At 48.5% G+C, this 13,143-nt stretch overlaps 1 protein-coding gene across 1 annotated transcript in view; it reads right to left on the reverse strand.

Annotated features, from left to right (window-relative positions):
• Window positions 1-13,143, reverse strand: part of LOC102397781 (aryl hydrocarbon receptor-like) — a 51,206-nt gene that overhangs the window by 7,821 nt on the left and 30,242 nt on the right. Inside the window, 7 exon segments of the mRNA XM_045165357.1 lie at window positions 165-306; window positions 477-517; window positions 519-584; window positions 1,427-1,629; window positions 2,544-2,686; window positions 7,025-7,151; window positions 12,110-12,199. Of these exon segments, the coding sequence (XP_045021292.1) occupies window positions 165-306; window positions 477-517; window positions 519-584; window positions 1,427-1,629; window positions 2,544-2,686; window positions 7,025-7,151; window positions 12,110-12,199 (812 nt within the window).

Here is a 13,143-nt window from a genome sequence, read left to right on the forward strand (position 1 = left end):
AGAAAGAGCCCAGCTCACAGGGCACACGGCCCTCAATTCCAGCAGGGTCCTCACTTCCGGCTCTCCTTACTACAGAGTCCTCTGCTACATCTAGGTCTTAACTCACTCTCGTGTCCTGCTTTCTCTAATATCTGGGCCTCGTTTACTACGGGCCTCTCACTTACGTCAGGGCCCGCTGTCGCGCGACGATGCATTCGGGTCGGCCGCCACGGAACACCAAGTGGGCATTGGACTGCACCCACAGCCAGCCGGCCCGCTTGGTGAGCAGCCGGAACACCGTGAGCCCGCTCTCACCTGTTCGCATCACTGCAGAGAGAGAGGCACGCTCGCTGTGGAGCCGGGCCACACCCTGCCCACCCCGGGACCCTGGGAACCCACCCCCCGCGAGGGACAGTGGGCGGCCGGGAGCCCCGGAGACGTGTGGAACCTCCAGCTTGCCCGGCCCGGGGTGGACTGGGGGTGCCTCCAAAACTCACTGCGCGCGTGATTCTCGGCGCAGTACATGGCATCGGCCGCGGATGAACTGGTAGCCGGATCCCTGTCTGCAGAGTTCGCTGTCGGTGTAGCCCAGGACCACCTTGCCTCTGCAGAAGAGACGCCACAGCCTGACCTCCCGGTCTCGAAGTGGAAAGGAACATTCACTGTCCTACCTGGTCCTCTGAAGCAAGACCTGCGTTTGCCCAGAGGATCTCACCCTGGACTCAAGTGCCAAGGACACTCTGGGTTCAGAGGGGGCAGCTCTCCCACAGCAGGGCTGGGGCAGGACCTGTAAGCAGCTTCCACACTGAAAAGGTTGTGGTGCCCTCTTAGAGCCTTGTGCCACACAGGTATTCCAAAACTGTTTTAAGCCTATGTTTGTTTACCTCGCTGGATCTAAAATATTCATATAGGAGAATCAGCGGACTTTTTTCAAGTTCCACAGCTTTCATCCGAGGGCTCTGTGACTCCCCTAAAATTTGCAAGTCATAGTACCAAGGATATATTGGGTCACCTGTTCTTAAACCAGTGCTTTCTAGAACTTGTTCTAAGAGGCATTGGTACTGAAGCCTGTTGATTGATGTTTACCCAAGAAAGATCAATGGTCAAATAAATCTGGGAACATTTGCGTCAAACCTAGTTAATTAGATTTCATAGTGGGACCTCTAGGAGTTTCACTATGATCTGTTTCTGGAAGTCTCTGAGGGATTGTCCAGGATTTGCTGTGTACATCACTCTGACCCAAACCCCATATTCCTGTGTGGAAAATTTGCTGCATTGCCCCTACAAACACCATATTTCCTACCGACTCACTTTGCAGAACCCATTTGGACAGGACTGGACAATTGTTCTTGCCTTTCCTTTGGTTCTAGACCTAGGATTTTGGCCATAGCTAGTCGAAGCACTCTTAGGTCTCTGTGAGTCACGATTTCTGGTCACAGGGATGTACCTAGAATCACAGGCTATAGGTGTGAAGTCCAATTTGTGTTTTGTTTGGAAAAATACATCTTTGTTTTGGAGCTCCAGGATGGTGAATGGCTGGCGAGGTGTTGCCACAGCAAACAGGGTGAGTTGAGAAGATGTGGGGATGCCATCTTCTGAGCTATTGTTCTTCCCAGGGAGGAATTTAAGATGGCCATGGAAATTCAACTCCTAGAAAAAGAAGACCCCCACCCCCCCAAACATAATGAATGAGCAGGGAGAAGAGAATGTTAAGTAGCTAAAACAGTGGACATAAATTCCCCCTCTGGAGCTCAGAGTGTCCAGTATCCTTGGGGTTGAACAGGCAGGATCGCTTCCTCCTTCCTCCCCTTTCCACAGAGCACAGGCATGCTCAGTTTTGGAGCCTCCTCATTCTTCTGTTCTGCTCATCAGGCCCTGATCATTTTTCATGGCTTCTCTGTCCTCCCTCAGTGCCCTGACTCATGCAGTCTCTTAAAAAAAAAAAAAAAGAACAGAGCTGCAGAGTATATAGTTAATTGACCTGTGAGAGGGTATTTAGTTCCAGGAGTTGGTAGGCATTGTTAGCTTATAGCATATTTTGGTGATGGTGAAGAAGGTGGATGTTAATATCCTGAGTTCACCTGGGATTCCCCACTTTGGGCTGTATTAGAGGTAACGTGTGTGTGTGCTAAGTCACTTCAGTCGTGCCCAACTCTGCGACCCTATGGACTGTAGCCTGCTAGACTCCTCTGTCTGTGGGGTTCTCCAGGCAAGAATGCTGGAGTGGATTGCTGTTCTCTCCTCCAGGGGATCTTCCCGACCCAGGGATCGAACCTCCGTCTCTTGCATTGGCAGGTGGGTTCTTTACCACTAGTGCCACCTGGGAAGCCCTACCAGAGGTAACAAGTGTAAATCTCAAGCAAATATATCCCAAGTCTTAACTAGGCAGAGGAAGTTTCAAAAGACAACTGTATCTTAAACAGTCTGACCCTCTGAAATCGTAGTGAGCTGAAGGCCAGAAGGCCTTCCTGGGATGGTGAGGAAGCCTGGCCCAACCCTTCCATCCAAACAGAGCCATGCATCCGTTTAAGAAGTTCCTGACACTTTAAGTACAGTGTGATTACCAGAAACCCAGAAGAATTGTCCAGCAGGCAGCGGAACCGACAGACAAAGCTTCTCTCAAGGTAAGAGGGTTCCTCCAAGGACAGATGCTGCAGGCTGTCACTTGAGGTGCCACCAAGTGGACAAAACTTCTTCCCAGGTAGAGCTGAGAAGACAGAGACAAATGAAGAGTCTTCGTCAGAAAAGTCACTATCACAGAGCTGAGACATCTGTAGTCTTGGAAGAAGCTGGTGGGTGGAGACAATGGGGAGTCACAAGCCCTGTGGCCAAGTGAAGCTTCCCCTTCCCCAGTAGACTGACCTTGATCAGCCACTCAGGCTGGCTTTCTCTCATCAGATGATCCTAGCACTCCTGCAGGCTTACCTGCCTTACGTTGTCACGAGAATCAAGATAAAAATGGGATGATGCACCTAAGTATTAGTCACTCAGTTGTGCCCGACTCTTTGTAATCCCATGGACTGCAGCCCGCCAGGCTCCTCTGTTCATAGAATTCTCCAGGCAAGAATACTGGAGTGGGTTGTCATTTCCTTCTCCATGGGATCTTCCCGACCTAGGGATCAAACCGGGGGCTCCTGCATTGCAGGCAGATTCTTTACCGTTTGAACCTCCAGGGAAGCACATAACATATATATCCAGCAACCTTATTGGCTCTACTGTTGAAATATACCTTGGAAACAACTCTTTCTCACCACTTCCACTTTTACTGTGCCGGGCAGTCATCGTCTGGGGATACATCTCCCCCTTATCAGCTGGGGAAAAACCTTGGTGGTCAAGAGCATGAAGACTGAAGCTTCACCTGTTGTGTGACCCTGGGAGAGTTATTTAACCTCTCTGTGGGCCTTAGTTTTCTTATCTGACTTAACAAGGTTGTAATGAGAATTAAACACATTTATGTATATAAAGCACTTGGAATAATGCCAGGCATGTTGTAACTTCTACATAAGCTGGCTGCTATGCTCATCATTTTTTCCCTGTTTTAACTTTGCCTCAGCCTTCTAACTGGTGTCCCTGCTTCTACTCTTGCCCACTATGGTCTGTCCTCCACTCAGCACAATAGGTCAGATCACGTCACTTCTCTGCGCAGAACTCTGTGCTGACTTCTTACCTCAAGGTCTAGAGTGGCCTGCATGGTCTGTCTGCCCCTCCTTCTCCTGTTCGCTGCTTCGCTCTCTCTGTGGCCTCCTTGCCATTGCTCAGCTTTGCTGAGTGCACTTCTACCTCAGGGCTGTTGCACCTCTGCTGCTCTTTCACCTGCACTGCTCACTCCCATTTATCCATGCCTCTTTAAATGGCAGATGCCCACCTGATAACTTTGGTCTCTCCTTGCTTAATTTTAGTTTCTTCTTGGCACTATATCCCACCAGAAATGGTACATAGCTATTCATTAAATTTAGGCTCCACTGGAAGAGGAATTTTGTCTCTTTTGCTCACTGCTTTATGCTTAATGCCTGGAACATAGCCTGGCACGTAATGGGCACTCAGAACACATTAGTTGAATGAAAGGATGAACCAAATGGAATAGAAATGATCATTTTTCTCATTCTTATTTGCTGCAGTGAATGTCAGTTACTGCCACTTGTAAGGAAAAGAAAATGCTGTGCACAGAAAAGTGACATGATTGTGTAACCTACTAGGAAAAAGCACTTTCTGCTTTTCACCTTTTTTGGTGGGGGCTAGTTCAGCCTCATCTCTTTCCTGTCCCAGGAGTTTTCAGGCAAGTCTTCTCAAAGAATAATAAGAGGATACTCTTGGGGTTAAAAATCCATCTAAGAACCATCTGCACTTCATTAGGAAGTCAAGGATGAAAACCCCAAGTCTGTTCTATTTTTCTGTAATTCTTAACCTGACAAATCAGATTATATTTACACTGGTAATACTAGTTTTCCCTATGTCACATGAAAATTGATTTATCTAGATTTAAATTCTGCAGAAGAGTAAGAATAGTTTAGCAATATTCTAGCAACTTAAATGTTCAATGGGAAGAATGAAGGGAAAGGCTTAATCAGAGTGTGATCTGATAAATTTTACTACTGTTTTTTCTTAATCTCATTTGATAAAGCCCCTAGTCCAGTGCCTAGCACATGGTGTTGTTTTAGTCGCTAAGGCGTGTCCAACTCTTTTTGTGACTGTAGCCCGCCAGGCTCCTCTGTCCATGGGATTTCCCAGGCAAGAATACTGGAGTGGGTTGCTACTTCTATTTCCAGAAGATCTTCCTGACCCAGGGATCGAACCCATGTCTCCTGCATTGGCAGATGGATTGTTTACCACTGAGCCACCTGGGAAGCCCTAGTACATGGTATGCCCCTAATATACACACATGTATAAAGCATACATCCACTTGAATTTGGCTTAGGTGGGCGGTCTTTAGGCATTTATCTGGCATATATATAGCACTGTTATTAAACTAAGGGCTTCCCTGGTGGCTCAGCTGACAAAAAATCTGCCTGCACTGCAGGAGACCTAGGTTCGATCCCTGGGTTAGGAAGATCCCCTGGAGAAGGGAACAGCTACCCACTCCAGTATTCTGGCCTGGAGAATTCCATGGACTGTATAGTCCATGGGGTCACAGAGTCAGACACAACTGAGCGACTTTCAGTTTCAGTTTATTAAAGTACTACCGTATTTTGTTTTTAAATTTAATTTTGGATGACTTGGATCTCTTGCTGCACATGGGCTTTCTCTAGTTGTGGTGAGCAGGGGCTACTCCCTTGTTGGGGGGCACAGGCTCTAGGGTGCATGGGCTTAGTTGCCTCTGGGCATCTTTCAGACCAGGGATCGAATTTGTGTCCCCCTCACTGCCAGCCAGATTCTTAATCACTGGACCACCAGCGAAGTCCTTTATCTTTATTTTGAAGAATATTGCCATGCATATATTTATAGACATGGGTAGAATCTTTCAGACCAGGGATCGAATTTGTGTCCCCTGCACTGCCAGCCAGATTCTTAATCACTGGACCACCAGTGAAGTCCTTTATCTTTATTTTGAAGAATATTGCCATGCATATATTTATAGACATGGGTAGAATGCTGGACAGGGAAGCCTGGCATGCTGCAGTCCATGGGGTTACAAAGAGTCGGACATGACTGAGCGACTGAACTGAGACCATTATATGGTTTCTGCTACAAGTATGTAAGTAGCAGTTTCTGCTGCAAGTATGTAAAGGATTAAAAGAAAATTTAAAGTATGAAGTTATATGCCAACTTTCAGAGTATTCATTGTTAAGGGCATAATTTAAGCTTGGCAGTATCAGGAAATATATAAAAGTCTGAACTTCAGGTCTTTGCTCCTTGTCCTTGTGACCCTTGCCAGTCAGAATGGACAGAAGTAGAGGCACAGAAGGAGCCCACACAGAGGCATGAAGCTCAGTACTGAGGACAAGATTCCTCCCTTTAAGGAGCTGATAATCTGATGGGAAAGAAAAAAAAAAAAAGATGTATTTCATCAAGTGACTTTAGACCCTGGACTTAAGCTGATGTTCTGTTCTGGAGATGGAGACTGTGTGGACGGTCTTCGGTGGAGGCTGGCTTCAACAAGAGCAGGACTGGGATCAGAGCAGCCAAAGCCAAATTGAAACAAAGCTGCATGTCGCAAGGTTGTACAACCATACTTGTAAGTTCATTCCTGTTTAGTATTTTAGGCTGTCTACTGCAAAAAGGAAATCATTATTACTGGGCAAACACTGGCGCATGGCTTAATTCTTTTCCCGAGTGAGACATCTGTCTTTTGAATATTTCATTCTTTTCTGGCCACACTTCACAACAAAACAGAAGAGTCTTGCATGCTGGGTGAATGCATTAAATGTGCTCTAAATCCTTGGAGAGTGGACCTGTATCTGGATTTACAAAATGGCATTGACTTGTGAACAATAGTGTTGCCTTTTCCCTGTGGTATCCTGTCAGTCAGCAGTATGACATGTGGCCAGGCACAGATATGAGCCCCCCCACCAGCTCAATCATTGTTCAGGGATGCACCTCCCTGGGCAGCAGAATGTTCACTTCAGCATGAGTCTTGGCACTCACAGTTGGATCCATCTGGGCGGACCTCAGTCTCATCCATACATTCATTTGTTTAAGGGACTAACCCTTACTGAGTGCTACTGTCTCAGGCACTATTCTAGCCTTGGGGATACACAGGGGAACCAAACAGCAGGATATCCCTTCCTGCATCCTCCTGGTGTAAAGACAACAGAAGGTCATGCCCCATGCATGTTTTCTAGTCACTCGGAGGATCAGATGAGGCCACAGGTGTGAGAAGGTGTAGAGGATGCAGAGTCCTGTGCCAGCACTCTACCTGATTCCCATACAGGTCCTGGACCTATCCCCCACTCCATCCCTCATGTACCTGAGGCTTAGTGGGTACGTGATCAGTACTGTACGCTGAGAAAGTCTAAACTCCTGGTCCTATTTCTTCATCAGGGGCTACTGAAACACAGACAGGGTTGATTTCAGGTTCTAGCCCTTCTCCTGAGCCGTGGTAACTTACAGTGGGTGTCCTGCTGCTCTGCTCTGCTGATGGGAGTGGTGTCTGGAGGCCAAAGGAACTGGCTCTGGAACATGGCTCTGTCCTCCTTGTGGATCAGCTCAAACACGCTCTGATAGATGACGTCTGACTGCAAAGACCAAGAATCCCCGTCACCCTCCTGGGGCTGCTTCCTGCCTTCCTGAGACTAGGAGTGACCTATTCGCTTTCCATGTCCCTGAGCCATGCCAGCCCCTTTGACATCCTCCTAGGCCTCCTTGCCTCACCTGCCCATGCCCCTTCCTGAGCTGGTGGCTGGCCATGTGCTCCCTCACCCTAACCCTCGTCCCTCTTCTGATCTTGAAGATCAGAATCTTCCTAGGTTGCTGCTGTCCCCAGATCCAGAAAACATCACCCATGGTGTTGGAGGCCAACCTTGTATTGTGTCTTGTAAGGGTGGCACTTCCTGGGGTCAGTGGGAAGGAGTGATTGGTGAGGAGACGAGTCACAAACCAGCAGCAGGGGGATGCCTGAGGTGGAGCACCTGCAGAAGCCACTGAAACAACACTGAGAGCTGGCCTGAAGCTCTGCCAAAGTAGAATGCTGAGCTTTCCTGGAAGCCAGCTCTTCTGGACGACCAAATCCAACTGAATTTGAACAAAAATTTCATTTCCAGGGAGATCCAAGTTTGTTCCATCACTTATTAAAGGAGATCAGATCAGATCAGATCAGTCACTCACTCGTGTCCGACTCTTTGCGACCCCATGAATCGCAGCACGCCAGGCCTCCCTGTCCATCACCAACTCCCGGAGTTCACTCAGACTCACATCCATCGAGTCAGTGATGCCATCTAGCCATCTCATCCTCTGTCGCCCCCTTCTCCTCTTGCCCCCAATCCCTCCCAGCATCAGAGTCTTTTCCAATGAGTCAACTCTTCGCATGAGGTGGCCAAAGTACTGGAGTTTCAGCTTTAGCATCATTCCCTCCAAAGAAATCCCAGGGCTGATCTCCTTCAGAATGGACTGGCTGGATCTCCTTGCAGTCCAAGGGACTCTCAAGAGTCTTCTCCAACACCACAGTTCAAAAGCATCAATTCTTCGGCGCTCAGCCTTCTTCACGGTCGAACTCTCACATCCATACATGACCACAGGAAAAACCATAGCCTTGACTAGATGAACCTTTGTTGGCAAAGTAATGTCTCTGCTTTTGAATATGCTATCTAGGTTGGTCATAACTTTCCTTTCAAGGAGTAAGCGTCTTTTAATTTCATGGCTGCAGTCACCATCTGCAGTGATTTTGGAGCCCAAAAAAATAAAGTCTGACACTGTTTCCACTGTTTCCCCATCTGTTTCCATGAAGTGATGGGACCGGATGCCATGATCTTCGTTTTCTGAATGTTGAGCTTTAAGCCAACCTTTTCACTCTCCACTTTCACTTTCATCAAGAGGAGATGAGAGGATATAAATGCCAATCTAATCTCAAAAGAAATGGGTCAAGAAGCAACAGTTAGAATCAGACATGGAACAACAGACTGGTTCCAAATCAGGAAAGGAGTACATCAAGACTATATATGGTCACTCTGCTTATTTAACTTATATGCAGAATACATCATGAGAAATGCTGGACTGGATGAAGCACAAGCTGAAATCAAAATTGCCAGGAGAAATATTAATAACCTCAGATATGTAGATGACACCACCTTATGGCAGAAAGTGAAAAAGAACTAAAGAGCCTCTTGATGAAAGTGAAAGAAGAGAGTGAAAAAGTTCGCTCAACATTAAAAAACTAAGATCATGGCATCCAGTCCCATCACTTCATGGCAAATAGATGGGGAAATAATGCAAACCGTGAAAGACTTTATTTTGGGGGGCTCCAAAATTACTGCAGATAGTGACTGCAGCCATGAAATTAAAAGATGCTTACTCCTTAGAAGAAAAGTTATGACCAACCTAGACAGCATATTAAAAAGCAGAGACATTACTTTACCAACAAAGGTCCATCTAGTCAAGGCTATGGTTTTTCTAGTAGTCATGTATGGATGTGAGAGTTGGGCTATAAAGAAAGCTTAGTGCAGAAGAATTGATGTTTTTGATCTGTGGTGTTGGAGAAGACTCTTGAGAGTCCCTTGGACTGCAAGGAGATCCAACCAGTCAATCCTGAAGGAAATCAGTCGTGAATATTCATTGGAAGGACTGATGCTGAAGCTGAAACTCCAATACTTTGGCCACCTGATGTGAAGAACTGACTCACTGGAAAAGACCCTGATGCTAGGCAAGATTGAAGGCAGGAAGAGAAGGGGATGACAGAGGATGAAATGGTTGGATGGCATCACTGACTCGATGGACACGAGTTTGAGCAAGCTCTGGCTGTTGGTGATGGACAGGAAAGCCTGGCTTGCTGCAGTCCATGGGGTTGCAAAGAGTCAGATATGACTGAGCGACTGAACTGAACTGGTATGGTGACTTGAACATGAAACAGAATTAAAGTGTCCTGTCTCCATACAGATTTTGGAAGTATTTTACACATAAAGAGAATGTTCGTCTCCAAGCCAGTTTGCCTTGGGAAGTCTTATGTAGTCCTTGAAAATAAAATAGGTTTGATTAAAATTTAGTGCGTCTCTGTACCCTTTGTTGTTGCCGTTCAGTTGCTAAGTCGTGTCTGTCTCTTTGCCACCGCCAACTTCTATCTGAAATAAATTACATACTTTTTCCTTCTCCTCCTGCACTCCCACTGCCTACACAGCATGATTGCCAGCAGCTGCTTGTATGTAACCGCTGTCTGCCACGAAATTCTGTGAAAACAGCTTTGCAGGAGCATCTCCACCCAGTATGTGGTTATGGTGACAAATGTTAGAAAGATCTAGTCTAATCTCTGAAAGGACAGAGACAAGGAAGGGCCTGGCCAAACGGCCTCCAGGCTGGCAGAGGGGAAACTCAGGTGGGGGAAGACACCAGGTTACAAGGAAAGCCTGAGGGGGGTTAATGGAGACAGAGGTTTATGAGATCTTGACCGATGGCAGCCTGGGGCTGAGACCAAGGGAGGCTTCAGGGACTTCAGGGCAGAACAGAACAGAGCCTGGAGGAGTGAATGGGCCCCAGGAAAGCACAGCCCCCACACACGCTTGTGCTCCTTCCTCTAGAAAACCCAGCACTGGTGTTGGGGGGCTGTGCACAGAGGCAGGGGCCACTCCTTCCCCCCTGCCCTGACTGCCCTCCTGCCTACCTGCGGCTCTCACTCGTCCTGCCATCTGCCCTCTGCTCCTGCAGGCTCTGGGGAGGAAGGCCTCTCAGCAAGGCCCCGCTCCACCCTCAACATTCCCTGCACCAAGCAAGGGGTTTCTCTGAGATCAAGGGCTTTACTCAGGTTTGGTTTTTTTCTTTCCTTTGGAAGCCCTTTATTTTATAAGGGTCCCTGTTCCTCTACCTTCCCCAATCACGCTTGTCCTCAGTGAGGACACGTGCGTCGGGAAGTTGCACATGGATGGTGTCGGTGTGCTGAGCTCAGGGTCTCAGTTCTGTTTTGCCGAATAAAACTCCTCTGAGTTTCAGCTGAGAAGCAGCCGCCACAGACTGGAACTGACTGACACTTTTTCGAAAGGAAAAGTGAAAAGACTAAAAATTCTCGTGTCTTTTCATCACAAGTAGGGGGTGGGTGGTCCCAGATCCGCTAGTGGGCAGGCTGCGCCCTGTGTGGGAATGTGCTGCGGTGAAGAGTGGGGTCCTGAGTCCTTTTGCTGCTTGGTTTTCAGAAAACCGTTTGTTGCCATGACATTTTTCAAGCCCCTCACTTGTGCCTGGTGAGTAAGGCACATTAGCCAGGTGGGTTTTCAGGCTGCAGAACAGGTCTGTGAGGCATGGAATGTCTTCCTTCAGTGGGGTTGTGGAGACAACCCTCAGGGCTCCCACTGGCCCTCAGGCCTCTGTTCACTGAAGTCCATGGGGCAGTGGCTCTGAGGCAAATGTGTCCTGGGAGACAGGGCTCCTCCAAGGGGCAGCTGGGCCTCCAGGGCTGGCCTTTGGCCTTGAGACACTTCCTTGGAGCCGCTCCATAGGCTTACCGCCTTTCTCCCAGTGGTCAGATAAGAATTCTCAGAACACAGAATTTCACACCCTGGCAAGGACCCCAAGAAATGGGATGAACTTATTGTTGGGGGTAGGTGGGCTCTTAGAAGCTGGAAAAAGCCAATGGCCAGTGAGGTGGCAGAGGGCAGTGTGTGCTCAGTCATGTCTAACTCTTTGTGACCCTATGGACTGTGGCTCACCAGGCTCCTCTGTCCATGGGATTTTCCATGTGAGAATACTGGAGTGGGTTGCTATTTCCTTCTCCAGGCAGAGGGCAGAGGAAGGGACAAAAAGGCTGGGGGAAACAGGTCCAGAGGTGACATGCCGAGGGAGGCCAGGGCCAGTGCTCCCCAAGGCCACGGAGGTGCACTAGTGGAGGGCCCAGCATCCCTGAGAAGCTTGGTGACTGTGCTGTGTGGTCAGAACAGATGGCAGAGAGGAAGGCACTGGGCTGGGCTCATTAACATCCACCGGGATGATGGAGCCATGAGGTACCAGAGGCCAGGTGGCAGCACTTATTGACCAGAAGTCAGTGGGCTTTAGTCAGTGACAACCGGCAAGGCCAGAGGGGTCTTGGGCCTTGGGGGCTGTGGAGATGGTTGCAGAGCACAATGTCCTTAGGGAGAAGTGACGGGCAGCCAACAGCGATGCTGCTTAACATGTATAAAAGGAAGTGAGGATGGAGGCCCAGGAGGCTCAGGGCCATCACCTCCATGAGAAGTGATCATCCTTTGCTCAGTTTCCAAACCTGAGACAGTTTTAAGGTCTGGAGCCCCCTGACTGGAGAAGTGGCAGGGTCCCTAGGAGATACTCAGGTGACCACACCTTCTATCCAACAGACTTCAAAATGCCTGGTCATTCTCCTTTCCCCAGAGTGTGGTCACCTTCCACCAGGTTGAGGAAGCCAGTGTTTAGGGAAGGCTCAGGTGGGGACATGCAGTGTGTATGTGCGGGATTGAAACCTAGGTTCCCACAGTCACCCCACAGACATTAGCATAAGGTGGCCCCACCTTGCCCCTAACTACTCAACTGAAAGATAACCACTCACCTGATGGAACCCCAGGTAGTCCTGGACCGTGGGAGAGACATAGAAAACATAGCCGTCTTCCGTGACCGCCACGAGGAAGCCGTCGAGGGCCTGGAGAGAGGCAGAGAGGGCTCTGTTCAGAGTGTGCTGGCGGGTGGAGCTCCTGAGGCCAGGCCCAGGTTGGGAGGGGCTTCTGCTGAGCTTCCTTTTGGTGTGGGAGTCGCGCACATCCTGAATCATCACTTTGTAAGCTATCCTGCTAGGCTGCTCAGTGCAGATACCCCTCATTCACTTGGGCTCCGCTGGAAAGGCGCACGTGTGTGCATATGTGTGGGCGTGTGTGTGTGCACACGTGCGCATATGCATGTCTGAGACAGCGGAGTCAAATTCCAACTTCTGTCAGTTGAGAACACTGCAAACCGAACCGCAATTAAACAAACAAATACACACACATTTTTTTGTTTTGTTTTCCTCTCCTCATCTGTCTTCTTGATGCAACTGATCCGTTCAGCGCCCCTCGTCAGGAGACAGAGCAGACTAGTGCTCTCCATCCGCTGAGGCTGTGGCTGGGCTCGCCTGGCCAGGGGTAAAAATGGAGCTCATCACCTCCCAGCCCACCTGCAGCCACCCGGTTGGAAACCCCAGGAATACAAAATTTTAACCATTTTCCCAGGAGAGTCTTAAGAGGCATCAAGCCTCAGGAAAAACATTTTTTTGGTTGTGGTTGAGATGAGTTTTAATTTTAAGCTTTCAGTTGGAAACAGTTTTTTATACTTATGTTGAGGAAACACGTACTTATGGCTTGAAGCCATCCCCCACCGCCCCCAGCATTTCCAAGTAAATGACAGTGATGGCAATAACAAGAAGGGTAATGGTAATACTGCTGGAGGAAGCCGGGTTCTGCTCGCTCCTTATCACGCCTGTACTGTATGCTAATATCAATTATTGTAATGGTTGCTTCGTGTACACTCCCCAGTTCTGTGCTCCTCTCTTGATTCACTGAGCTCAACTGGGTGAGTTCTAAACCTGGTTAAATTCAGCCTTCTGTTCACTCC

Source organism: Bubalus bubalis, chromosome 1, assembly GCF_019923935.1.
Source record: "Bubalus bubalis isolate 160015118507 breed Murrah chromosome 1, NDDB_SH_1, whole genome shotgun sequence".
Taxonomy (NCBI): domain Eukaryota; kingdom Metazoa; phylum Chordata; class Mammalia; order Artiodactyla; family Bovidae; genus Bubalus; species Bubalus bubalis.